General features: G+C 40.7%; 2 protein-coding genes across 4 annotated transcripts in view; one reads left to right on the top strand and one right to left on the bottom strand.

Moving 5' to 3' along the window:
* slc44a5b (solute carrier family 44 member 5b) overlaps window positions 1–5,992 on the bottom strand; it is a 33,320-nt gene extending 27,328 nt beyond the window's left edge. For all 3 annotated transcript variants that reach the window (XM_029499567.1, XM_029499569.1, XM_029499570.1), the window contains exon 1: window positions 5,807–5,992. In XM_029499567.1, coding sequence (XP_029355427.1) covers window positions 5,807–5,843 — 37 coding nt within the window. In that variant the 5' untranslated portion in view covers window positions 5,844–5,992. The remainder of the gene's footprint in view (window positions 1–5,806) is intronic.
* A 5,973-nt stretch (window positions 5,993–11,965) lies between these two features.
* On the top strand, window positions 11,966–23,398 carry st6galnac5b (ST6 (alpha-N-acetyl-neuraminyl-2,3-beta-galactosyl-1,3)-N-acetylgalactosaminide alpha-2,6-sialyltransferase 5b). The gene is made up of 5 exons (XM_029500561.1): window positions 11,966–11,986; window positions 12,557–12,775; window positions 19,821–20,230; window positions 21,590–21,697; window positions 23,155–23,398. The coding sequence occupies exons 1-5, from the start codon at window positions 11,966–11,968 to the stop codon at window positions 23,396–23,398; spliced, it is 1,002 nt and encodes a 333-aa protein (XP_029356421.1).
* Window positions 23,399–25,953: the final 2,555 nt, after the last annotated feature.

Genomic DNA, 25,953 nt, shown 5'->3' with positions numbered 1-25,953 from the left:
AGACACAGTCGTAGCTGACATCTCCTAAAATTCATAAAATAGTGGAATCTGGCATGGGATTCGACCCCCAAGAGGTGAGTTAGCATCAGACGGTGTCAGACCCTGACAGCTAGCCTGCTGCTGCAGGGAGAGCAGAGAAGTCGCGTATTGTGGCTGGAGTTTTGTGACCTTGGTTACTTCTGTGGGAGCCTCCAGGCATGTCAGTGGCAGCCCTGTGTTCCTGCGAAACCAGATCTGCTCCTGCTACTGCGGATCAGTGACAGGCTGAACCAGCTATGGCCTGGATTTAAAAGACTTAAAAAAAGAAAACAAGTACAAATGCCATATTGAGATAGTATATCTGCCACGGTCTAAATATATACAAATATTATCAGTTTAGTTCAGTATTCACAATTTGATACAATGCCACAGTTAATTTCACAACATACAGCAATTAGCAATATCTGGAAAACCAAAATAGAATACTCACTCCATTAATCTGCACTGAAAACAAGTTATTCTAGATCTCATCCTGTGGGCAAACTTATTTGCAGGCTTTAGGAAAAAGGGTTTACAACTAATGGACTAAAGCAGGATGAGGGTCTTCCTCCTGTGTAATGCAAGTGCAAACAGATTCCTAATGGGACTGGGAGAAAGATTAGAATTACACATTACAACTAATCAACTGTGTATAAATCTCATCTAAACTAGCTGCTCTCTGCATTGCCAAAAAGCCAGGAAAGCGATGAAGGTCATGCAGATGTAGTACCTCACATAAATTAAAATTTGTGTGCCGTGTGTCAAGGGATGTGTTGGGGTATGTCACACGACTCAAATCTTGATCTCAGCATAGTGGTTAGCGCGGCTGCCCTACTACAAGAAGGTTGCAGGTTTGGTTCCCGGCCTGGGGCCTTTCTGTGTAGAGTTTGCATGTTCTCCCTGTGCCTCAGGTTTTGGTTAACTGTTTGTTTTTTGGGTTTTTTTGCCGGTAGGTCAGAGTGTGAGGAGTTGTTTGTTTCTGTTGACCTCTGTATGGCTGGGGACCTGTGACACCCCCCCTCCTTTGCCCCAATGGGACCTGGGATTGGCTCTAGCACCCCCCGTGACCCAGAAAGAGATAAGCGGTAGAGGATAAATGAATGATGTGAGCGAGAAAGCACAATTATGACATTGAAAATCAAGTTTCTTTTGTTTTTGGATAATGACTATTTTCATAAATCTGGCTCCCTTAGTCCAGCAAGAGTCAGCATCTACATATTTAGCATGGTGTACATCTTCTGGTGCCTCTTTGGACTGTGTTTCATTTGCAACTTATCTTAGTCTTAAAGTCATTAACAAAAATTGCCTATATTGGCACTGGTAAAGTCTCTTTGTTGTCACCTTGACGGCCCCTTCACAGCTAAATGTAGAATTGAACAAACAACTGTCCCATGCTTGTCTCTGGACAGAAATTAAATTGTGAAATTATTTACACACTCACCCTGTCGTTAGTATGAGTAATATATTTCAAAGTTCCAGGTGCTGACACAGCTATCAGACACATGAAATTAGTAGCAAAGGAGCACAACCTTGTTAAAAAATAATGAGCGTATACAGACCATACAGGCAGGTCTGCTGTACAGACTAATATAATGTGTAGCACTGTGGAGTGAGCATTGGTCTTCATTTAAAAGGAGTATTTGCAGAGGACAGTGACACATAAAAAGCCCGTAATAGCAGTTCGTCTTGGGTGGAAAATGGGCCATTTGAACCACAACCTTCTCTGACTGCAATTTCACAGGGAGAGGCTGTGAATGTTTGATTCAAAACCACAGCTCTCAGCTTTCTGTCAAGACTCTGCATTGACTCAGTATGAAAATGCAGCATTAAGGGAAACTGGCCATGCGAGAAATTTGCTAATTAACAATGTGCCCGTCTCAACACTTTCTGTGGTGAATGGAATTCATATCTAAATTGTTACTTACAAAGCTGTCACAGAATGATTATGACCTGTTTTTCTACTTTTCTGACTGACTGAACATTTCAGTAGTACTGTATAGCCGAACTGAACACTTGCAACAGAGTTAGAAATGTTATATAATAAAACCAACCCCCAGTGTACACTTGAATGTGGGATGGAAAGCAAATGGATGTGAATGATGGGATGGGAACAGCTAGTTTGACAACCTGCCAACATATGGTTCACTGATATTTTTTTTTACATATGTTAATTAAAAGTAAGTTCAAGTTTATTTTAGGATAACTAATGTTATCACTTCCTCCTCCTCCTCCTCATCATCATCATCATCAATCCCTCCTTATCCTGCCAAATCTACCAAGGCTTCAATAAATAGTGTCCCATATTTTTTGGAGTGGGCTGATTACTTCAACAGGAGTGGGAAGGTTTTCTCATGAGGGAAAAAAAGTGAGAACAATAACACTTCTTTCTGCAAAACATGCCTTGTAGCTACTGTTGATAAAAAGATGTCTGTCTTCCTTTCATGTATTCCTATGTAACAGTGGAGTGTCACTCCAATATGGTAAGTTTAGAAAGAAACCTGGCTTATGTTGTTAATAATAATAATAATAATAATAATAATAATAATAATAATAATAATAATAGACATCATGCAAGCACTGGAAATAATGGACTGGACAACAACAACATCAGCATCTTCGATAATTCGATAAAATTAGACAGGCAAAAATAAAAATGATATTATCTTTAAGTAGGAGGGTGATTTTCTTTGCTGTGCACCGCACTTAGAATCTGCATTTAGACAAAAGCAGGGTGTGAAACATTAGCTGCCAACGCTACAAGGTGAGGCTGATGTAAAATTTGTCTTCTTGTTCTGTGCTCAATTGTGAGACCAAATTACCTTAAATAGCTCTTTAGTTAAGCCAGCTAATGTAACAAAAGCACCAGAGAGCCAATAACATAAAGCAGCTGACCTAAACACAGGGACGCACCATAACTCTATCCTACACTTCAGTAGCTCAGTCACTGGACTCTGTTAGGACAAAATTATGCCCCATAAGTATATCATTTCACCATATTATGTGTAATTCTTTGCAGAGTAATACATGAACTGAATCAATAAAAAGTAATGCAAGTATATGCACATATTAGCCTGTGTAATGACGTAAGATGCTGTTTCTATTTCGTGTGTATATCACTGATACACAGGCTTGAGATTGTTTCACAACTCCAGAGTGTTTGCATTCAACATTTCACTGTATGCCATAAACCCAATGTTGGAGCTTTTGTGTAAAGCACCAGCTTGAACTTGTGAACAGGGAGTGATATAATTTGAAGGCCCCTATGCTGAGCTGCATGCCTGCAGAGAGCAGTGAAAATTGACATAAGCTGACATATTGCGGTTATGATTGGCAGAGTCCTGGAGTCATGAGATCTGAGGGACACACAGGGCGAACATATGGGGAAGTAACAGGAGGACACAGTAGTTCCGGCCATCAAGCGCTGTCAGGGCAGTGCCTGTGCCATTGTGAGACAGCAAAGCTTCTGTTTCTGACATCTAAGCTATAATTATCATATACAACTTAAACATTTGCGGCTAATATAAATATAGAAGGCCGCTAAGGCATCTGCGTTACAGGTAGGGTTGCCCTAATAAACTGATAAATGCCTAAAGTATTTCCCCTTTCCTTGTTGTTTTATTCTCTGTGGAACACATTTTGATTTGTCAGAGAAATTCTTTATTGAAAGGATTCATGAGTTGCCCTGTGGTATGGCTCACTTTGTCTGGGTTTCAGTAATAGTCTTGTCATTTTTAATCATAAAATAGTGACTGAATACTTATATTCCAATGAATAAATAAAAAAAAAAATTAAATACTATTTTGCTACTATTTAATATTATTAGCTGTGGCTGTATCACTGCCTTGAAAAGCTCAAGCCATCAGTTCAGTAAAAATCACCAAGCTAAGTGACTCGTTGTTTCAGAGGAAAGACATTTCTGTCTGTAAAGGCATCTGGTGGTGATAAAGGATTATATTGCTTTGATAAACAACATGATTACAACTGCAAGCTAATGGACAGAAAATATGCCCATGGATTAAATATGCTCATAAGCCTGGGGCAGAAAAAAAGACACTTTGAGACAATAAATCCTTTTTTTTTCCCATTAAAACTGGCAACTGAGGGCACTGACCGCAATACCTGGATTGAAGCTGTTCCAACCTTTTAGTTAATTCTCACTAAAGGGGAAAGAGGAGTGGATGGGGACTTATTGTTCTTAACAGACTCCAAGTGAATAATATAAAGCAGAAAATCATATTAAATGACTTACGCATAATTTATGAGCCAGCATTTCATAAAATGCTGAAAGACAGGGGCAGTTTTATTCTATCATAAATAGCCATTTAAGAGAACACCATTCCACGATTACTGCGTATTTGATGTCACTGAAACTAAATGTACTAAATCACAGCAGAAGTTCAACCATCATTCAGGCAAAAGAGGATTATTTAGAGTTGACAGGATTAATTGACTGGTCAGGCAATAGTCAATACATAGTTATTCTGGTAACTGGTAAACAATCTGGTAGTGGTTGAAGGCTATTTCAGGCAATATTGCCAATCTTTCCTCATTTTGTCAATACCACAGATGCTTGAAACTGCATCTGCATAAATGAAACTGCATATCTTCTGGGCTGCCATTAGAGTGAAAACAATGCAATTTAACCGCATTAATTGAGCTTTAGTGAATAGTGAGAGGTATGCCATGCAAACCTTTAATTGATTTGCAATGATTGGGGATATTATAATGTCATGGTATCAGATGTTTGGTTCCATATCTCTGTCTTACATGATTGTCTTATTGGTTGTTATCTTTTGGGCTGGCAATGGGCTAAAAACAAGAAGTTTGGTGGCATATTCTTGAGGTTTAGCTAATTTCTCACATTCATTCATTATTTAGTAATTATTTTATTCATGAATCAACTCATGAAGGTACTGAGGTTATGTCATGTCTTCTGATGGTGTTTTGAAGGGAAAAATCTCTTTGTCTTGTTTGACTGGACAAACGTCTCTACATTTCAGCCTGAAACACTAAAAACAAGTCAATGTGATCAGAACTTCAACTTTGGATGAAGCCTTCCTCACAATGTACCTTCATTTTTAAAGCAATTAATCGATTACAATAGTGAAGATCGTCTCTGATCTTTGTCTTCTGCAGCTCAAACGAAAATAACGCTAACCCTGAGAGCAATGTCATGTTGTCAGCTGATAGTTTGTAAAAAATAATAATTATTATTATTATTATTACTATTAAAATAAATAAATAAATAAACAAATCTGCGTTTACAACAAAGACCAAATGACATATGGAGGAGGAAAGTAGATTCAAACACCAGGCGAACAATTCAAAGCAACAACAAAAATAATTTTAAAAAATTGTTGTGACAGTTATCTCCTTAACGAAGATACACGGATAACGTGATCATTTTGACGATTTAAAGCATAAAAACAAACAAAGAAAGATGAACAACGTAACCAAATGAAACAACGTTGGGTTTCTAAACTAATCAAACGTTAGCAACGGGTCTGTTTTTTTTTTTTTTTAACGTATCCAGCCGTTACTGCGTATTCGTCGCCAGCCGTTAAATTGCCTTAAAATAGCAGCTAGCAAACGGACGGGCAGACGTTACCGTAAAATCACAACGAGGGATTCAAACAGCTTTCACCCGAACGAACGCGTCGTTGTCGGCTGCTGTCATAACGTTAAAGGCGGAGATGATAAAAAAAAATAAAGACAAAAACAACACACACACACACACACACACAGACACACACATCTCGGCGTTTACAACAAAGACGACCCGACTCACCATAGTAAGGGGAGGGGATGTCCGTCTTTCTAGCCATGGCACTTCGTAGGAGAGATGCAGCTCCGTCGTCTCGGTTTTGGAGACCGCATATGAGAGTCGAGGTGAACCGCGGCTGTTTTTGTTCGCTCGTTGTAACGCCTTCCGCCGATCCCGTCGACAGATCACGCCGGGGAACCTGGAGGGGAGTCGGGCTCCTGGTCTGGAGATGCTCCGGCCACGCAGCCGAGCGTCAGTCGTGTTTACAGCGCGACGTCATTAATTATTCCTTAAAGGGGCCGCGCACCTCCGAGCCGCCGCTGTCGCCCTTTGTTAGGAAGAGGATGCGTTTTTTGTTTTGTTGTTGTTGTTGTTGTTGTTGTTTTGTGTGTGTGTGTGTGTGTGTGCGTGATGTCCACCTCACACGCACAGCGGCAGGAAGACAAAAGAAAAGAAGATGGCTACAAGAGCACCGACGTGCTTCTTAGTCGATTAAGGCCAGCACTACCAATATTGCAGCTCCTGATTTTTATTTATTATTATATTTTTTTTCTGTTCTGGTGGCAGTGACGTCTCTGTCCACATTGGACCCTCCGGTGGAGAAACACTGACCTCAGCTGGGGGTTCTTTCACATTGCACAGCTTTCTTTTGCTGGCTCCCCCTTCAGTTTGAACGGTGTCATTGTGAATATATCCGCTCCTTCTCTTAATATGCTGCTGCTGCTTCTAATGCAGAGCCAATATGAAAAAGGGAGGGCATGAAGTCTTTCAAGGCTGCAGGTGAAGTCACCATGAGCCAGCCAAAGCCATCTAATTTTAGGATTCTGACTCCAGCCCGTGTCATCTGACGTGCATTTTGAAATATTGGACCCCTGCTCAGTTTGGTGGAATGTCGTAAGGTCACACAAATCACATCAGGTCCCCAAATTTCACAAACCAGTAAAGATTGACATCAAAACAAATACATGGTCAGAGAATTGTCAGTCAAACACAGACTTTCCAGTCTCAGAGCCCTGACAGGAAAAACAGAAATTCTGGTCACTTGGTGTACAGAGCCTTTATAATCACAAGTTAACAAAATCACTCATTCATTCATCTTCTACTGCTTATCAGTTTCCAGGTCACAGGGGGGTGCTGGAGCCAATCCCAGCTCACACTGGCTGATGGCGGGGCACACCCTGGACAGGTTGCCAGTCCACCGCTAGGCCAGCATGCAAACAGCACAGAAAGGCCCCAGGCCTTGAACTGAACAGGAACAGGAACAGGAACTGAACCTGCACCTTCTTGTTATGGGACAATAGTGCTAACCATTATGCTGCCATGCTGCTGGTAAACAAGATAATGCTTATATTAGGCTACATGTAAACCCTCTGCATCAATAGCATTGCAATGTGTGTCCAGTATGTAGTATTTTTTATATTTGGGTCATCCAGGTGGCTCCCACGCCTTACAGACACTGTTTTATGTTGTTGGGTTTTATGAGATCAATGTTTTGAGTGAAAAATAAAACACGTATTGGCAATGGAGGAAGTAAAATACTGAGTCACAGGGAATAATAACACCCAAGGTGAGAATTAGACTGTGCTGTAAGTCATTATGTAAGGCACATTTGTAATGGCACACAGAGAAACACTGTTTTTGGATTTTGAGAGTATACCATGTGACCATGAGCAGGAAGTGGTAGAAGAGGCTAGAAATCATGGACAATAACAGAGAAATGCAAGAGCTGCAGCGTGAGTTTTTCACATAGTATTACCAAAGAGCGAGCATCTTTAATCTGTGGAAACAGCAGTCGAAGGGATCCAGCATGGATTTTACCTGAATGGCAATTGTGCATTGTCAAACATAATCACTTTTTAATGGCAGAAATTGAAGATGTTAATATTTTATTCCTTTAATATGCTGTTGGGTTAAAAGTGGAACAGGTATTTGCACTGACATCTCTCTGTGTGCTCAGTGGATGGATGTAATGAGAACTCAGTTGCCAAAGGCTGGTCATTAAGAAAGGATTGACTTCACTTGGACATATCATATGTTGATATGACAGCATCACTGCCAGCAGCACACCAGGAGAATCTGAATCGCATTACCACCAAGTAAAATACACTAAAGTGTGGAGCAATCTATCTTGCTGACAGCAAGTTTCAACCCGTTATGGCCTGAAACGGTTCAAAACAAAGAAGAGTGTTCAGCAAAAATGATGGATGCCAACAGCTTGCTAATTGCATAATTGAGGGCAAGGATGCACAACAGATGCAAGCAAATCTGGAGCTTAATTTGTGTAGCCTTTTTCCGCTTTGTGAAACAAAAGGTAATTTCTTCCTCTCTGGTAGTTGTCCTATTGCAGTTTGCACAGTGAATGAGATATTTTTTTTCTGATAGCAGAGGCAGAAGAAGATGGTTTTCAGAAAATCACCTTTATCTTTTGTATTCTTTGGTTATAATTGCTATTGTTCCCTTCAACCCCTAAAAATTGAAATCTCCCAGGTTCCATCATAAAAAGGGCCATTCAGCAACGCTGTAGGATCACCGCATAAATGTGTAACAGCTGTATAGAATGAACTAGTTGATAGGGAATCCTTTTTTTTTATTTTTTTTGCCTTTCAATTGGATAAACGCAGCAATTCTGAGAAAGATATACCGCACACTGGGCAATAGGTAATTGCATCTGTGATTGGAGGGAACGCCAAACAATGAATGATCTGTCTGTAAGTGAAAACAATCTGCAAAGGGAATGAAGACGTTTTGTCTCCTAGGCTTGAAATAAAGCTTGTAGCTGCTTTCAGATACCATCATCTTTTTTTTTTTAAGTGCACAGTAACATCTAGACAAGGCAACTTTTCAATGTCTTCACGAGTACCTGCACCTATATTTTACCCACAGATATGTCAGCTTCACATTTGTATTATACTTACAGCAGATGTAGATAAAAGAATAGAATAGAATAATAATAAAGAAATTTAAATATAAATTAACCAAATTTCCTCTGTGGCATCTGACAGCCTCACCATTGCATCAAATATACGGCTGAAAAAGCTTTTTTTCTCCCATAAACAGCTGTGTAATTTGGAAGGGCATTTGCAACACCTTGACTTTTTGGTCTTAGTTCCGTTGCTTGATTGAGACCCAGAGGCAGCAACTCTTCATGTTAGGCACATAATGAGAAACACCAAACTGCTTTTGGCACAGTAAACAGGTGCAAACAGATCACATTTTTTTTACACTTCTATTGTGTTTGGCTCAGCCCAGGCAGAAAGCCGTCTGGCACCTCGCTGGATAGGAGGTTGGAGTTAATTAAAAAAGGTTTTGTTCCACAGACGTTTGCCTTGCATCTCTTGTTTTGAGATGCATTTTAAACCTCAGAGACACCTCTAATCAAAGAACACAGACTTCCAGCTACCTAATCCCCCGCATTCACAATGACGAGGTGCATTATGAAGCACTGCTCCTCAATGATACAGATAATTAGGTGATTAAGATTCATCTCCCAATGATATGGCCATATGGCATCAAAGAAAACAGTAAAGAGACAGAATAAAGGGAACAGAGACTGTGTGAATGTCAAGAAAATAATTCATACTCCGATGACCTACAAGGTCGTAGGAGTTATCAACCTAAAAAAATATATTATAGCCAGCCTTTTAAGATTAATTCTGTGTTATCAACTAAGGATGCTGCAGCTGTGGCAATGTTTTATTGGAAAAAAATGAAGGTAGTGCTATTTCCATTTCAGCAAACCTTCCACAAGCATCTATTTACAAGCCTATGCAGTGAATTTTAACTTGTATTGATTGCTGTCAAACCAACAAATGGCTTGGCTCTGTAATAGCTTCTGTTTCAAAGCTGTCCTCAGAAGGTTGAATTAGTAAATGACTGTTCCCGACACTTGGACTTCAGAACAATTATAGCTATTAGCCTTTCTTTTAAAGTGGGAGATACGTGAAAGTTACATTTCGGGTTTAAAATAATGATCTTTTCTATTACTCTGTGGTGGATTTCCCACCTACGTTATAATAGTTGCTGTTTTCTTTGTGTTTGTACTTCTGCTTGAGTGTATGTGTGTTTTATGTGCCTGTGTAATCTCTTATATTACAGCACTCTCCTTGTCACAGGCTGCATGTATGCCAGTTGAAGTAAACTAAAGGAGTGAGGGTTATATTTTGAAGAATTTCAGTTTTAAAAACAATCACTCTCAATGATTTTTCTTGACCCTCAGATTTATCTTCTAACCACTTGGGGGCCCCTAGCCCCAGTTTGGAGACCATTCTTTATGTGGCATTATCTAACGTTTACTAACTAATCTATCTAACGTTTAAGTTATATTTAGTGTCAAAACTTCAACATAACGATAAATAACTCATCAAATTTTTTACCACCAAGTCAAAAAAAAAAAAAAAAAGTACCAGTATGCTGTCATATTGCATCATACACTGAATTTTGTTTTAGTATGTTTTTGTATCTTGTATCACATCATGTTCTAGATGATTCGCTTTCAGATGCTAAATGTAACAATATTTAAACGTGAGGCCATCTAGACTGGATTTTGTTCCTGCTGTAGCTTTTATGCAGGCTATCCTGATTTTCCTTCCAGCATCTGATCTGATGGCAATATTCTGTGTTGTTTTTGAGACAAATTGCAAGCCAGTTCCCACAAAGCCAAGATATTTTGTGAAATGAGACTGGATGAGGAGTAACACGAACATAAAAGATGCATTAGAGACTGAACACAGTTGCACCAGCACAGAGGGCGTCTATAAAAAGACCTGTTCCTCATTTCCCCGTGTATCCTGACTAAATTACAGCTTCCAGCAGATCTGTCTCTCACGAGAAACATTGGCTTCTCAGGTTGCTGTGATAAATGAGGAAATTTGGTCCCTGTCCTTTGATGGGATGCCCCGAGATCTCCTTGATTGACAAAAAAATGACGATGCACTAGTCCACGAATGTTTGTGAGTCTATTTCGTATCATCACAACACCCTTCAACACAGTTTGAAGGACTACAGTAATCTTATCATGGCTTTTAGTGTCAACGAAAGCACACAGAGAAGATAAGGGCCAATATGGGTTTGTGCACACTGTGCAGCTGAGACTTCATCTGGCCTATAAAAAGGCTATAAAAGGCAATTACTCACCCAAAGCTTTCAACTCTTGCTGAATTTTGAAAATAATCTGTTTTACTGATATCACTCAGTTATAACCTTGAACATTGATAACTTTCACAACATTTATCCATTTTTATTTACTGTGTTTCTCCTCATAATTATCATAAAACAACATCTGTTGCCATGGTGCAAAGAAGAAAACCCTTCAGTAAAACATCTGATAGGGTTGTACAGGCAACAAAAATGCCTCACATATCACCTACTTTGAGAGAACTTGCTGAAATAATTCAAACAACATTTTTTCTCATCAAACTACACCCTTTGCATTTCTGTTCAAAACAGACACAATATACAGCCATATGGATGATGGACACCTTTTCATGAAAAACATTATTAGATTATGATTAAGAAGGGCACATTTTCTTTATGAAGCACAGGCATTTGAAATGTTATCAGTTTAATGCTCTACAGGGATCCAAACTATGAGCGTGTATCTGTCTGACACATTGTCATCACCAGGATGGAACACGTCACTTATACAGGAGAAGACAATTTTTATCGCCTTCTTGATAGCATTTATAAAAAAGCGAGGAAAAAATGTTTAAATTATTCGCAAAATTAAAAAATATTCACTATTTGATATTAGTGGGTTGATTATTGTTACATCCAAAGACACGGCTTCACATAAATGATTATTCACCTCACTATGTATACGCAGCAATGACCATTTGCTGTCCATTGCTTTAAGTAGTGATGGGCATGCACCATCCCACTAAGCGCCCCAGGAGACCCTGGAAAAGAGGTGAGCGGGGAAGTTGAGTTATCTAGGACCATGAGGAGCGCAGGGCTGGGAGAGGGCGTCTCTGTAGGGGAGAGCATGGGAAAAGAGTAGTGGAGCGTCGTTCTCTTCATCTGCGCCGCGCTGATCCCAGTGATGCTGCCGATTAAGTGTTGCATGCTGAAGAGTCCCAACGCTCTCTGTGCGTTTGTGTGTTCAAGTGTGTGTGTGTGAGAGAGAGTGAGAGAAAGCTTTGGCCCCATTAGGATGAAGGCTCGATCTACGAGTGGCAACCAGGGGAAATGAAGATGAAGATAAGAGTGGTAAATATGAATGAGACAGGCAGGAAAATATCACTGTAATGCTTATTTTATGTTATTCAGTGTTTATGCTGCTTTGAAGTGAGTTACAGGCTGAGCTCTGTTCTGTGTGACCTAAATGTACTTTACGGTGTCGACTTTGCATTCTTACTGTATCCTGTATTTTAAAATACATGTATGCGTAATACGTACATGCTATACAACTCAACAAAACCCACCCTGGGAGGCAGCACCAGGCTGAAGTTAGTTGTTAATTCATATGAGGGTAGTTAGACTTCAGCCAACCTAATAGTGCTTTGTGCTGTGCTCTTTAAAACATGAAAACATCCTGTCCTGTTGATGGAGCATGTTGAGTGGCACAGCTGACATTTGCTGCCTCGCATGAGAAGAGTGCAGCTGTTGTTGTTGGGTTGTTTCTGCCTTTGAAAGCTGACATTTAATTAACAGTGAGTTTTTGCTTCCCTCGTATCCTGATGTGACATTTTTACACAGAGACACCCTGAAAGAAATTCTCTACGTCAGGTTTCTTTGTCTAACTCGCACTGCTTCGTGCCTTGTCTCGTGTCTTTTCAGTACCAAGGGGTGAGTGGCATCATCATCGTCACCATGGTTACCAGCTTAATGTTGGTGTACAACAGTGGCTTTGGTGACAGATCAGCTTCCTCATCATCATCATCATCATCATCACCTGCCTCCCGCCGTTTAATTACTCCTGTTTCCTCAACAAAAAACCCAGAGAGACCCCAGAGACTCAGAGCACTTGAGGGGTACACAGGTGTCACGGATCATAAGGTAAATATACCTTGTCTGTCCACTGTGACATTGTCTCCTCATGCAATTTGAACTCATTCTACCGTTGAAAGATTTAATCATCTTTTGTGAGCGCACATGCCTAAGCTTGTATGAATGGAAAAGAAAAACAAAAAAACATTCATCAGCTGAAAAGGAATCAGACGCTCATAGTTTGTGATATTTAACAGTTACGATGTTATGTAAAAAGCAAGAAGCTTCAGCTGACACAAAGTAAAACCACTCACCCACTAACGACAAAACATCATCTGGTTGGTTGTTTCAGTGAAAGAAAGTGGGATTGTTTGGGGTGAGGGATCAGGTTCCTGTCAGCGCATCAGGTGTCTGCTCAGGAGGGGAGGCAGGATCCAGGACAGCTAAACGTATTTTTGAGGTGTGTGGTATTCAGTGGTGGAAATATTATTAGACTCGGTGGTACTAAAGCAAGAATTATACTTTGACTGTGGAGAGTGCAGAAATAAAATTAATCTCTTAAGTACACGTCGGACGTGTTTCTCAAGCTCCTATAACTGTCAGTAAGAACACTGATCATACTTGGCGCTTTTGCATATGTGTAACGCAAAGGACTTCATATTTATTCTGCTGGCATCCAGATAAAGCAGAGACTTGCATGTAAATGTAGAACTCAGGGTTGCATTTAAAATACATTTCTGAAGCTCGAGCCACTTTACAGGTTTCAATTGGAACTGAAAAATCATCTTTTCTGTCCACTTCTGACTTGTAGACAGAATTACAGCCTTGTAGCTGTCTGCAGGTTTTTGAGATTGTGTATTTTTTTTTCTTTTTTATTTTTTTTTTTTTTTGATGCAGGAACCAGCCATTATTTTGTGTAATGTAAAAGTACTCTTTGTGAGGTGACTGAAATTGCTCAGCATGTGTTGTTAATTAGGTCCCCTCTAAATCTGTTATAATACCAAGTAATGGTATTGAACTCGCTGCTTTGTCCCATTTCTTAATTCTCTCTGTAGTTTATTCAGTTTCTTTATTCATAATTAATGTGTCCACCATGAAATATTTAGCCACGAAAGCATTTAAAACAGGATGAGTCTCTAATAATGACATCACTGCGATAATCTTATGGTCATTTAAGCCTCAGAACTGTTGTTGCTATAATGTAGAGGCCCACCATTCAGACGTAGCACAGTTTTACAGGCAGTTTATTCAAATAGTCTGATCATTCAGGCAAGTGTCGCATTTCCCTTTAAAGGAAGTAGATAGGCAGCAAAGCATAGCAGAGGGGAAAGGAAGTTGCTTTGCTGGACAAGAAAGGATAAAAAGGAAGGAAAACGCTGGTTCACTTTCCCCTTCCACACCTTCCACAGCTAGAGGCTGGAAGCTGAGACTGTGGCTGAGACGTGCAGGACTCCTGAGCTCAGGGATCTCCAGGGATGTTGTAACCCTCATCACATCCTTTCAGACCGAATTAAAAAGGAACATTTTTCAGGAGCTCTTAAGTGAAATAAGAGGCAGCTGCTGCCATTTGGAGTTTTTGGTGGTGCAGCCACTTTATTATTCAAAGTCTCACCTGACTGTCCACCTCCTCCTCGTTGATGGCTGATTCATGATAGATTCACACTGCGACATTTTGGTGCTGTTGTGTGTCACTCAATCGCCGCTGTAGGATCCGTAGGGTGGGTGGATCAGTCTGCGTACTTCCCTTCAGGGCCATCTAGTGTGTTGCTGCTGGAGGGACTCTTGGCTACAGATACACACACACACATTCATGCGGCACTGGTACGTCCATGTAAATGCCCAGACACGTTAAAATTTTATGGCCTCATCAGAGCCAGGGACGCTGGAAAATTTGAGCAGAGCTCGAGCTAATGTGGTTGCTGGACGCTCTTTATGGCCCATATTAACTTATACGCATTTCTAGTTCGCCTGGGCTGTAACTTCACCAAGGTGGGTGGTGGTCTGTGGCTGCTTGGCTCATTACGTCTGACCCACGAGGTCATAAAATACCCCGCACACATTAATAACTAATACTATCTCATGCTGCGGAGGGTTAAGGGCTCAACAATTTGCTTCTTCTCTGTGTCCTCCAAGTGCTCACGGGTGAAATGAAAACAGCAGTGTTGAAAGCCAAAAATCTATACACTGTGAGGTGAGACGTCACAGCGAAGCACATTTACGTGGGATATTTTGAGCAACTGGCTGTATTTATTCTGTTTCACTCTGTCCGCCTGTGTGCAGCTTTTTGCGAGATGTCCTCTTGTGTTTGTTTCTTTTCTTTGACAAGCTACAGTAATTAGAGCTGCAGAGTTGAATAGACGCTTTCAAAGCCGTGCTTCCTCATCCACACACACAACACACACATTAAAGTTTGAACACCGGCGCAGACAGTTGCTCCATTCCCCTCATCCTCCACCTCGCCCCCTCCGGTGTTTTTGCCGACTCCTCTTAAAGGGATGTTGACCTTTGAAGAACCGTCAGCAGAATCAATCTCCATTGGCCTTTATGTGCTGTAATCAAAAAGCCATTGTGGGAGTAAGAATGTGGATAGTGTGCCTGTGCCAGCTGATGGTGTACCTACTTATTATGGGCACTACCTTTCTGGGCCCTGACAACCTGTAATACAGTCGCCCTCAAAGAAAATTGTGTCATTACAAAGTCACTTATGCAAAACAGCTTCCTCCCTACACATTCCATCCTTTTGCAGAGCTTACTTAATGGACGGCTTCCCAGGATATGCAAATATTTAATTCCACTGAAAGTAAGGAAGCACACCTGGCAGGACATATTATAACATCAGGTGTCATCCGTACAGTGCTGTTACACAGTCCAATTTGTAGCCACGCAACTACAGATTAAGAAATACTTTTCTTTCCTTTCGCATTAATTCATAATATTTATCCAGCTGGAATGGATGAGGTTTGTGGTAAGAGCCAAATGCTGTGAACTTAATGTTTATGCCAAGGAGGAAACCACCACGCCAGCTCTATTTCATGTCTCTCCTTCCACTGGCTGCTAACGAGGCTGCGTCCTGAGAATCATCCTCCCTGAGGTCGACTGTATAACGTGAGAGGGAAGGACAGTTGCTCCGGCTGTGGAAACTTTATTCCCTTAAACTGAGGGCAGATCAAGAATAGGATGTGAATGTGTGTCACCAGGAGGAGCTCAGTGAGATGTCAGCTGTTAGGAGGGTCTCAGTTTAATTAATCAGCCGCTGAGAAAACGAAGCAGCACTGATCGTCCTGCCCTTACACTACAGAGCAGGTGCCACTTAATGCACCTCAGCTCTCAGATGAGCCATTACCCCTGTTCCATACACTTTAGAAAGTATATAGCTACCGTTATAATAATGCTCAACACCTGAATAATTGATTTCTCTGCAAGTAAAGACGACCTTTCAGTCTTTATATTTAGCCGCCCACTTCACATATCAGAGATGTGACATTAGCAGAATATAATTGGGCATATTGAACATCCTGTGCTTCAGTTTTGCTCCACGACTGTCAGAGGTACTGCTTACAGGGAAAATGTTAGTTAAAAAATGCTCCACCCAGTTTGTGCCAGTACATGGGAAATTAAATGAAATATAATTTGGGATTTGTTCTTATGAAAAACTATTTGGAATTAATAAGAATAATTTAGATTTTTGGTTTTGCTTTTTTTCTCATGAGTCCTTTTTGACCTTTGGAAATATTGACCCTGTAGACCTCTTTCCTTCCAGTTTGCTCTGTACACACTTCTTAAAGTGAAAGTGGCGCAGGCAGAGGCGCTGAGGAAGCTCTGGTGCACTATTAGAGGCTGACTGATGGGGTTTGCTCTGAAAGCAATTATGATCCCGGGTTCCACAGGGACGTGTATAAACAGGATCATACTGATGAGTTTGGAGCCACTGTGTGGGCAGTAATTGATTGGGAGTGGAACCAGTGCCATTCTCCGAACTGTTTATTATTCTTTTGCTGCCCCTCTTATTATGATGGCTCTGTGTAATTCACTGAATCACCTCCTAAGGTCGAAACAGTTCTCCTCTGAATGCAAGAAAGTGGATTGCTTATGAGGTTATGTACTATTGGTCAAGGTAGAGAACCCTCTGTCTGTATGATAAGAAGCAGACTAAGAATGTGTGTGGGAAGTACTCATTTAATGCTGATTATGAGCTACCTATAATATGCATTTGATTGCTAAAGCCCTCATTTATTCATTCATTTAACAGTCTCATTGTCAGTTGCATCCTCAGCTGCCTGCCATCTGAAATATTCTCCATCTGATTCTGAGAGCCCCTCTCACTGTGATACAGGGCTCATAAGTGGCTATTTCCCAGCATCATCAGGCTGCCAGAAACTGCAGGAGCTTCACAATCTCTGTCAAGAGTGCCTTTATTGTTTCAGAGGTACTCCAAACTACAACACTAGCCTTGTGACCTTCAACTGTTTTTCACATAATCCCTGATTAGTATATAAATTCTAAATGATTAAAATTTACATGGATGTGATTCTTTTTTTATTTTATTTTTTTTTTTTTTTGGGGGGGGGGGGGGTTGGACAGTGCGGAGAGCAAAACACACTCTCTCTGTTGCAGGTAAAAGAACAAGATTGGGAGTTTTTTCGTCCCTCAGCAAAGGCAGACAGGGTGTGTTTGTGCAGTGAAGCGTGTAATTCACTCCAGTTTACCCATTATTGAGGGAAGGGGTCTGTGCACAGTGTGCAAACACACTCCTACAGGAAATGGCAGTGTGTTGAAGAATGAAAATACCTTCAATTCTCAGATTTTGATTGCGTGTGTATGTTTGTTTGTTTGTGTGTGTGTGTGTGTGTGTGTGTGTGTGTGTGTGTTGGGGGGGAGGGTTCCTGTGAACAGGAGGGATTACACCTGGTTCTGGATGTAGACATTTTTCAGGCAGTGGCAGACTCTCGCCAGAGAAACGTGATTGCATTACATATATCAGGCCACACTGAAAACCTACATAAAAAATTTCAGAGCTATTCTTGTCAGGATTGCGTCGACCTCTATTCGTTATGAACTCCCTAACCCACCATAACCCCAACGTTAGCCATAAACAATTCATGAACCTAACCTCAATTCCAACGTTATCCATAACCTTAAACAGGTTGGGCCAGACAGAAGCCAGATCGGTAACAATCCTGTCCTTGTTGGGATATTGCCTACTTTAACCATAAACAATGAATGAATGAATGAAGCTAATGCCATAATCTCAATTCAAACTACATTCACACCTTAATGAGGAGCTCCATAACAGCACCAGACTGAAGAAATCACACACACAAGGCAATCATGGGGTCACAAAGATAGAGAGAGAGAGTATTATGAGTATAGCAATGGGGGCAGCACAGCCTGCGGTGCTCGTAATATCACCTGTATGTATGCACCCACTCACAGACACACACAGACACACATTCCCACCTCAGAAGCTGATGGAGTGTGAAGCTCAGCGCACACTTCAGAATGCCAATGTAGCTCTCTATTAAGGTCGAGAATAATTTGTGTGAAGAGCCATTTTGGCTCTTGGATCATTCAATCCAAGCTCTGCTTTTACAGCTTTCAAAACCTGGTTGGACACAACTACTTGAATACCCTGTGGAGCCCAGTTCTGCAGTATATGGTAAGTTAGTATGCTACTCTACTTACTGCAGAGTTTTCAACTGGGCATCCCACACAGGTACGCAGGCTGATGGTTACATACGTTCCTTGTTCTCTGAAAGTTAGCACTTCTCTACGGCTGTGCTTGACTGAATAAATATTCAGGCTTTTTTGTGTATTCATGTTGTTCCTACAAAACAAAAATAGCCAATACAGAATTTCTTCTGCACTCTTGTCAACCATTATAATCTGCAGTGCATTTGAATAATAGCATACCTGACAAAGAAGACCAGAATGACTGAACCTACTTCTGTGCCATGTTACATGTTTTTTAAGGTCCTATTTGGATGCAGATGACAGAAAAATCACGGTAATAAAAGTGGTATCAACTTTAATTTAGGACCAGTTTGTTCCGGAGCAATGATGTGTGTGACACAAAGCAATTTTAACCTGCAAATATAAGTCCACAACATTAAATTCCAAACTTTGAGCTGCACAATCAGAGATGATTTATATCAAGCTTGTGGAAAATGCCCTTGACATCCCTGCCATGTCTTTCTGTGCTACTGTGCAAACTCTTTCAGGGTCATTCCTTTTTTTTCCTTTTTTCCTGGCAGTTTAGAATCTTTGCATGTAAAGTCTGACCTTGACGGCTAAAGGCTGTAGATTTATTAGCCCCACAAGCATGGCTCTGGAGATAGAAGTGATATTAATAATGATGATAATAATAATAATCTTTATTGTCCTTGAATGTGGAAACTTTCCTTCGGCTTTGCTGGCAGATGAAAGCACATCACTGTAACTCACAAACAATAACTACACAAATAAATTGAGACGTGCATCATAAACAGCAATGTGATGCCAGAGTGAATGATGATGTGAAGGAATGAGTTTGACGGTTAAAGTTATGAAATTTGGTATAGCATGCTTTCTGGAAAAGTTCTTGATTGTTATCACAACTCCATAGTTGGTTGGCTATTACATGTACTGTCTTGAACCTCTGTTCAGACATCCATAATCCCCAGAGGATGAACCCCAACTTGCTTTGCTGTGATTTTCTCTTGCACCACCACAAAGTTGACATTGGTGGTTTTTAATTCTATGCTTGTTATGTGGAAGCCCACTAAACATTCCTCCTATGCAGTTGTTTCCATCCAAGCGCTCTCCTTTTCACCTCATCTCAATATGAGAATGAGGCAGATGCCCAAGTCACAGTTTTTAAACACACTGTACCATTTGCAATGGGCACAGACGCATCAATTCACACCACCCCATGCTAATTTGTATCTTATTGTCGTTCTCTCGACTGTAAAATTGATCTCCAGGTGCTGAAAATTTTTATGTCTGAGCAGAGGATGAGTCTTGTTTGAAACTGTAATGCTTGCCAAGTGTATACTTCAGTACTGTCTCCCATATAGTCTTCAATATTGTCTCTGTGATACTGCAAAGACGCCTCACTTCTGACTTTTCACCTCCACAGTCTCTGAAGATGCACTGCAAGACTTGTGCCCTTGTTACCAGCTCTGCTCAGCTGACTGGGAGAAAAAGGGGTCAAGAAATTGATCGTTCTGAGTGCGTCATCCGCATGAACGACGCTCCCAGTGTGGGCTACGAGCAGGACGTAGGCCAGCGCACCAGCCTGCGCGTCGTAGCTCATTCCAGCCTGCAGAGGGTGTTGCGGAGCCGACAGGAGCTGCTCAACGCCAGCCAGGACACGGTGTTCATCTTCTGGGGACCAAGCAGCTGCATGAGACGGGACGGGAAAGGTCACGTTTACAACAACCTCAGGCTGTTAAAGCAGCTGCTTCCAAGGCTGCAGATCTACATCATCTCTCGGATCAAGATGCTCAAGTTTGATGAACTATTCAAAAAGGAAACCGGGATTGACAGGTAAATGTTCGAAGTGTGGGTAAAAAGATGTGCAATGTGCAGAAATTATCATTAATTGTATCTATGGAAAAGTTACATTTGCAGCTATAACTTATAGCATCAAGTCATAGACTGTATAAAAAATGGACCAGGGCTGAAAAGTGAAGCCGATGTTGAAGAGCCTTAAACCTGTGTTCTATCCAATGTCTGTACATGTGTTTATTGGAAATGACTCAAGTCTTCTTTTTATTTATTAGCTCAATAAAGGTTTTATGTGTTTATGGCCCCATTTAAAAGGAAAGCAGACAATAAAGCGGGGAATGCATTAGGCTTTGTGTAACTTCTAACAGACTGACAGTACCACAAAGAGCAACCTGCTGGAGAAAGCATGGGGCAGGTCGGATCCAGCCTTCATGCCTCTTCATATACACCTTCTCATCTGGTTTCACAAATCCAACATGCTGACAGCCAATTCACAAAATGCAGAGTGATATATATATATATATTTATCACTGACAGGATTTTGATTGAGTTGATATTATTACTATAACTATATTTACGGATCATATTTGAATTTAATTTGGAAACGATGTTGACACAGACATTGATGGTAAAATCGGTACGTATATAAAAGAATGTGCCACATCTGCCAAGCCATGCTCACCTTAGATTTACTTCTCATTATTCTTCACAGCTTTGTGCACACCTTGCTATAAATATGCGCATTTTAAAAATGAGAGAAGGAAACTATTTTCCACCTGAAACATTTGTATTTGGCTCATTTCTGAGTTTATGCTGCAGAGACCTAAAGTAAAGACATATATTATTAATATGCACTTTATATGAAGGCCTATACTGGATGTTTTGATATTTTCAGAGGCAAATCTAATACTTAGTTTATAACAAACAGAATAATTTTTGTGGGCATAGATTCAAAGGAAACTAGTACAGAAATTGGAACTGAACATGAGATTACAAAATGAGACCTAAACTACCAAGCGGATAAAAACATTTCACTGATGTAAATTCAGCTGTTCATACAAACTCATATGCCTGTGAACTTTAAACTCATTGGCTGATAAGATGGTGTGATTTTTGAATTAAAAATCCAATCACATCAATGTGCCCAGTGTTTAAATGAACATCGCACTTACTAATATTTCCTCTGTTGACTGGAGAAGGACATAGCAAGAAAGAACGCCTTTTTTCAGAACATCTATGTGCCTCCACCTGACTCATCAGGTAAAATCTAAAAAGGCACTGCAGCTTTTAATGTTATCTCTTCTGACCAGTCAGTCTTCTGGAAGTAGCCAGCACTTCCAGTATAGTCACGCTTTACCAGTATGGACTCTGGCATGTTAATCTTTTCTTGTCTTCCAGGAAGAGTTCCAACTCCTGGCTGAGTACTGGCTGGTTCACCATGGCCATAGCCCTGGAGCTGTGTGACAGGATCAGCGTTTATGGCATGGTGCCCCCTGATTTCTGCAGGTAAAATCCAGTTTTTTTACTAGCTCCAGAGGAATCATTAGTCCAAGCTGACAGTAGACCTTAAAAAAAAAAGACTCTTCTCTATATGTGAGACTTCTTGCCTTGTGGCAAGAAGCAACAAATAGGAACCAGAATTGCAAACTGGTGGTTGTGCATCCACGGAAAGTCTCAGGTTATGGTAAGTTATGGCTAAACAGTGTGTTATGTGGCAACATTAACTGTTGATCTTTGACCTTTGACCATCAAAACGTAATCAGTTAATTGTTGAGTCCCAGTGAAAGGGTGTCTTTGAGCAATTTCCAAGGCCAAAAATCATGTTTCGTACACAGTGAGATTGACCTTTGACCTTTGCCCAAAGGAGGGGGGGGGGGGACAAAAACTGTCGGTGAACAAAAGCGTCTTTTCGTCATCATGTTTTCTCATTGATTGAATTTGGCTTTGAAAACGCAAAATCATCTCTGAAAAAGAAATAAGACCGTGTCACTTTCCGTTTCCTAGTGACCGTTTCCTAGCAACAGTGTTTACATGACTTAAAGCACCTGAATGTGAAGATCATTTTCTCGTTGATTTTTTGGTTGAAGACACAATTTCTTAAATTCCTACTATATTAAAGATAATGATCTCCTTATTATTAGTACTTTTAGGGACATACTAAATATAATAAATACCAGGGATAAATATAACCATGAAAAGATTTTAACAAGTTCAACAACAAATTTTAGTCTTTTCTCTCTCTCAGCATCATTCTGTATCATCTGTTAAATTATAAATATAAGACACCACAGAAAAGCCTCCTCAGGGCTTCGATTTTTAGTTTGTCACTTCCTGTTTGAGCAAGCAGGGCAAGGAGGGCTGCAGTTTCCCTTTGTGATTTACTGTGTTCTGACAACACGGGTGTGCCTCCACGTTAAAATCTTGTCTAGTGCATCTTTAATGATGTCTTCAACTTGTAATGACAATGCGACATCTACTCCCTGCAGTGACAAATTCAATAGTCCTTTATTGCCACGCAGCCAAGCTGGTGAACGACTACGATTTTAGCACCCGACAAAACATTCATTTTGACATCTAATAACAGAAATAACACGTTTGAGTGAACAGCCTGGAAATAAAAAGTGCAGCTCCCTGACTATAGGAGAATAATTTGGCTAATCACTTTTGCACATATATCTATACAGGCACAAAGGACACACTGGGATATCCACAGAGAAATGCAGCCCAGATTGAAGTGACTCTCATGTGGCTCAGTGAGACTGAGTGTATCAGAGGAGCATGATGGTGCATAATGAACGCGTCTGTGAGCCCAGATTCTTCTGATTTCAGTTTTTCTTTGTTCCTGTCTCCATCTCTCCCTCCACTATGGATAATCCCCACCCCCCTCATCTCACATCTGTGCTATTTCCACATCCCTCCCTCACACTTTCACTTTCATGACTTTACATGCTGCTCCCGTGAAGGTCCTCCACCCACGCCTCTGTGCCGTATCATTACTACGAGCCCTCAGGGCCCGACGAGTGCTCCATGTATCTCTCCCACGAGAGGAATCAACAAGGGAGCCACCACCGCTTCATCACGGAGAAGACGGTGTTTGCAAACTGGGCTCGAACCCTCGATATCCACTTTTACCAGCCAGACTGGAAGCCGGTTGCTGTCATCACCAGTACGAACAGCTCGTATGCTCCGGCTCCAGCTGGATCCTGACGCTCACTGCTGACTTGAAGTGTGGGATGTGTGTGTGTGGAGAGTTTCCAGCCTGCAGATTCCCTTTTTCTGGCCAATATGAATTCATGAGACAGCAATAGGACGGAGGAAGCTGCTGTTGTGGCTGTTAGCCTGAAAGCCTAAGCAGCTTGGCAGATCGGGATCATTGCATAATGGCAACACAAAGGCTCAACAGTGTTTTGGAAATGTAACTATAATAGGATGAATTTCATACTAGAATCCAAGCCATGGAGGCTGGCTCAAGTGTTTTTGTGTGTGCGTGTGTTTTCTTTGTTTGTTTTTTTTCTTTTTACTCTGTGTGGATCTGCTTTAATAGCACTTGAGCTGTCAGAGCGGGGACAGACGATGAGACGATGCACCGCTGCAATTACTGGAGTATGAAGAAACATTTTCATAAATTAAAGCTGAACGCAGATTCACTGAGGATGATGAGGTCATGTGCTCAATATTGTTTCTGGCATTTACGTTCTACAGTTACATACCAATAATACAGTTTTTCCCAAAGTTACTGTGATATTATGTGCAGTCTTAAGCATTTGACTTTCAATCATAATTTTTTAAACAGTATTATCAGACTACCAGTAAACCAACAAGACAGATGTAGGTTTAAGGACATACTGGATTAAATCCAAGGCATACAAGAAAAAAACAAATAAAAACCACTCAAAGTAAAAAATAGGAGCGGCAGGGTCTTGTTTACCCAGAAAAATAACCAATATAAGTGTATGAGCTAAAAATGAATGGCTGATTTCAAATTATATGAAAATTATATGAAATTATATTGCTTTCTCCTAAAAAATGTCAACAACAATAACAAAAACTTACTGAGTCATTTAGTTTGTTAACATCAGTATTTATAAATCCTCAAAAATGTACACTTCTTCACGAGTTTGTCTCTGTTAGGTAAAATACCAGAAGTATTTCAGTTGCTTAGGTCAAAAAAAGAGAACTTTTATTTTTAAATTTTATTTGGGTTTTTTCAAATGTGAAAATTTATACTACTAGAAAACGCTCTAGCTCAGAACAGATGGCCCCTCAGAAAGGCCCTGCCAGCCATGTGTCAGACACTCGCAGCAATGATTTGTCCTATAATTAAAGCCAAATGTCAGAACAAGCCCTCAAAGGCATTTCCCCCAACCACAGAGCACGTCAGCTTCTGTAATACTGATTCGAGTGATTACGTCCAAACGCCCTGTGCAGGCTCTTCAGTCCTGACCCACAAGCTTCTGTCTCAGCCTCCTCAGTATACAGAGGAGAGCTGGTTGTTAGCAAGGGATTATACTGCGCTATCCACTGTATCTCAAGGGTGAGGGGGGGGGCAGCCTCTACTGATCCAAGATGTGCAAAGAAAAGCATTGACTGGTCTCTGTCTCTTTGTTAATCCAGGGTTTTACCACCAGAGCCTGCACTCAGGTGGAATCCTAATGTTGTGCGGCTCTCAGGTGCTTTGAGAGAAGCCCATGCAGAGCCGGGCCGTCATGCTAAGTGCACTGGCTGCTGCTACTAGGTGTGCTCTGCACACCAAGTAGCCCTTCAGGTAGAAAAGTTGGATTTTAAAGGCTTCAAAGGACAAGCTGGCTGCAAATGATCCTGTTGTCACCGTTTTCCACTCGTGCTTGAGGCAGCATCATTATTTTTCGATGGCCACGGAAACATCAAGAGACAGGGAGTATGCAGAAATGACTGGGGCCAGAGGGATGATGCTGGCATTACTGTTTGAATTGGGATCTATAAATTTAAAACACATACCTCCCAAACTTGCAAGAACATATTTTCCAAAACGTTTAACTGTTTCGTCAAAACACTGCATCCTTTTGATACAAAACACTTTTTCAACTATGTGATGTTTTAGAGAAGAGTAATGAGTAATAAAAGCCACATTTGAGTTCAGCATGAAAGTGATGCTAGGATTCAGTATGCTTCTGTTGGAAAATAAGTAGAACGTGCCTCACACTCCCATTTCAAAAGATCCTAACATTTACTATTCATGATTCATATCAAAGTGTGTCGGAGACATCGGAATAAAACTGACAGACTCCCTTTTTTGCGATTTCACTATTTATGACATCACAACAACAATCAGAAGTTGTTAAAAATGTATGACCGAAAGCAACACACAAACAATGCGCTGATTTTTTCTAAATGAATTGTGATATTATGTGTGATCTTAATAGTTAATTTGTCCATTCATCCCTCTGGCGTGATATCATAAGGCTACCTGTAGGCCACCAACACAGGTGTAGGTGTGTGGGTATACTGCAATAGATCTGAAGGATACAGGATAAAAATAAACTAGTAAAAAGCACACACAGAAACAATGGGGAGTGACAGAAGCAGTCTTGTTTACTGGGAAGACTATATTGAATAATCAATGGAAGTGAAGGCAAAACAGGCTGTGATATTCTTTTCTAGATTTTCACTAAAACGTCTGGCGATTTGTTTTCAACATGATACTGAGTTAGACAGAAAATTCAGGATTAGATATGATTTACTATTTTATGTACCTTAATAACAAGAAAATCATTTGGCTTGTA

This window comes from Echeneis naucrates, chromosome 4, assembly GCF_900963305.1.
Source record: "Echeneis naucrates chromosome 4, fEcheNa1.1, whole genome shotgun sequence".
Lineage (NCBI taxonomy): Eukaryota > Metazoa > Chordata > Actinopteri > Carangiformes > Echeneidae > Echeneis > Echeneis naucrates.
Note: the sequence above shows the minus strand (reverse complement) of the source record. Positions and strands in the feature narration are given on the sequence as shown.

Coding starts and splice junctions, on each gene's coding strand:
- st6galnac5b (XM_029500561.1), top strand. CDS start 11,966: ATGAAGATGAAGATAAGAGTG. Junction 12,776..19,820: donor CAGGTGTCACGGATCATAAG/GTAAATATACCT, acceptor TCACCTCCACAG/TCTCTGAAGATGCACTGCAA. Junction 20,231..21,589: donor AAGGAAACCGGGATTGACAG/GTAAATGTTCGA, acceptor CTTGTCTTCCAG/GAAGAGTTCCAACTCCTGGC.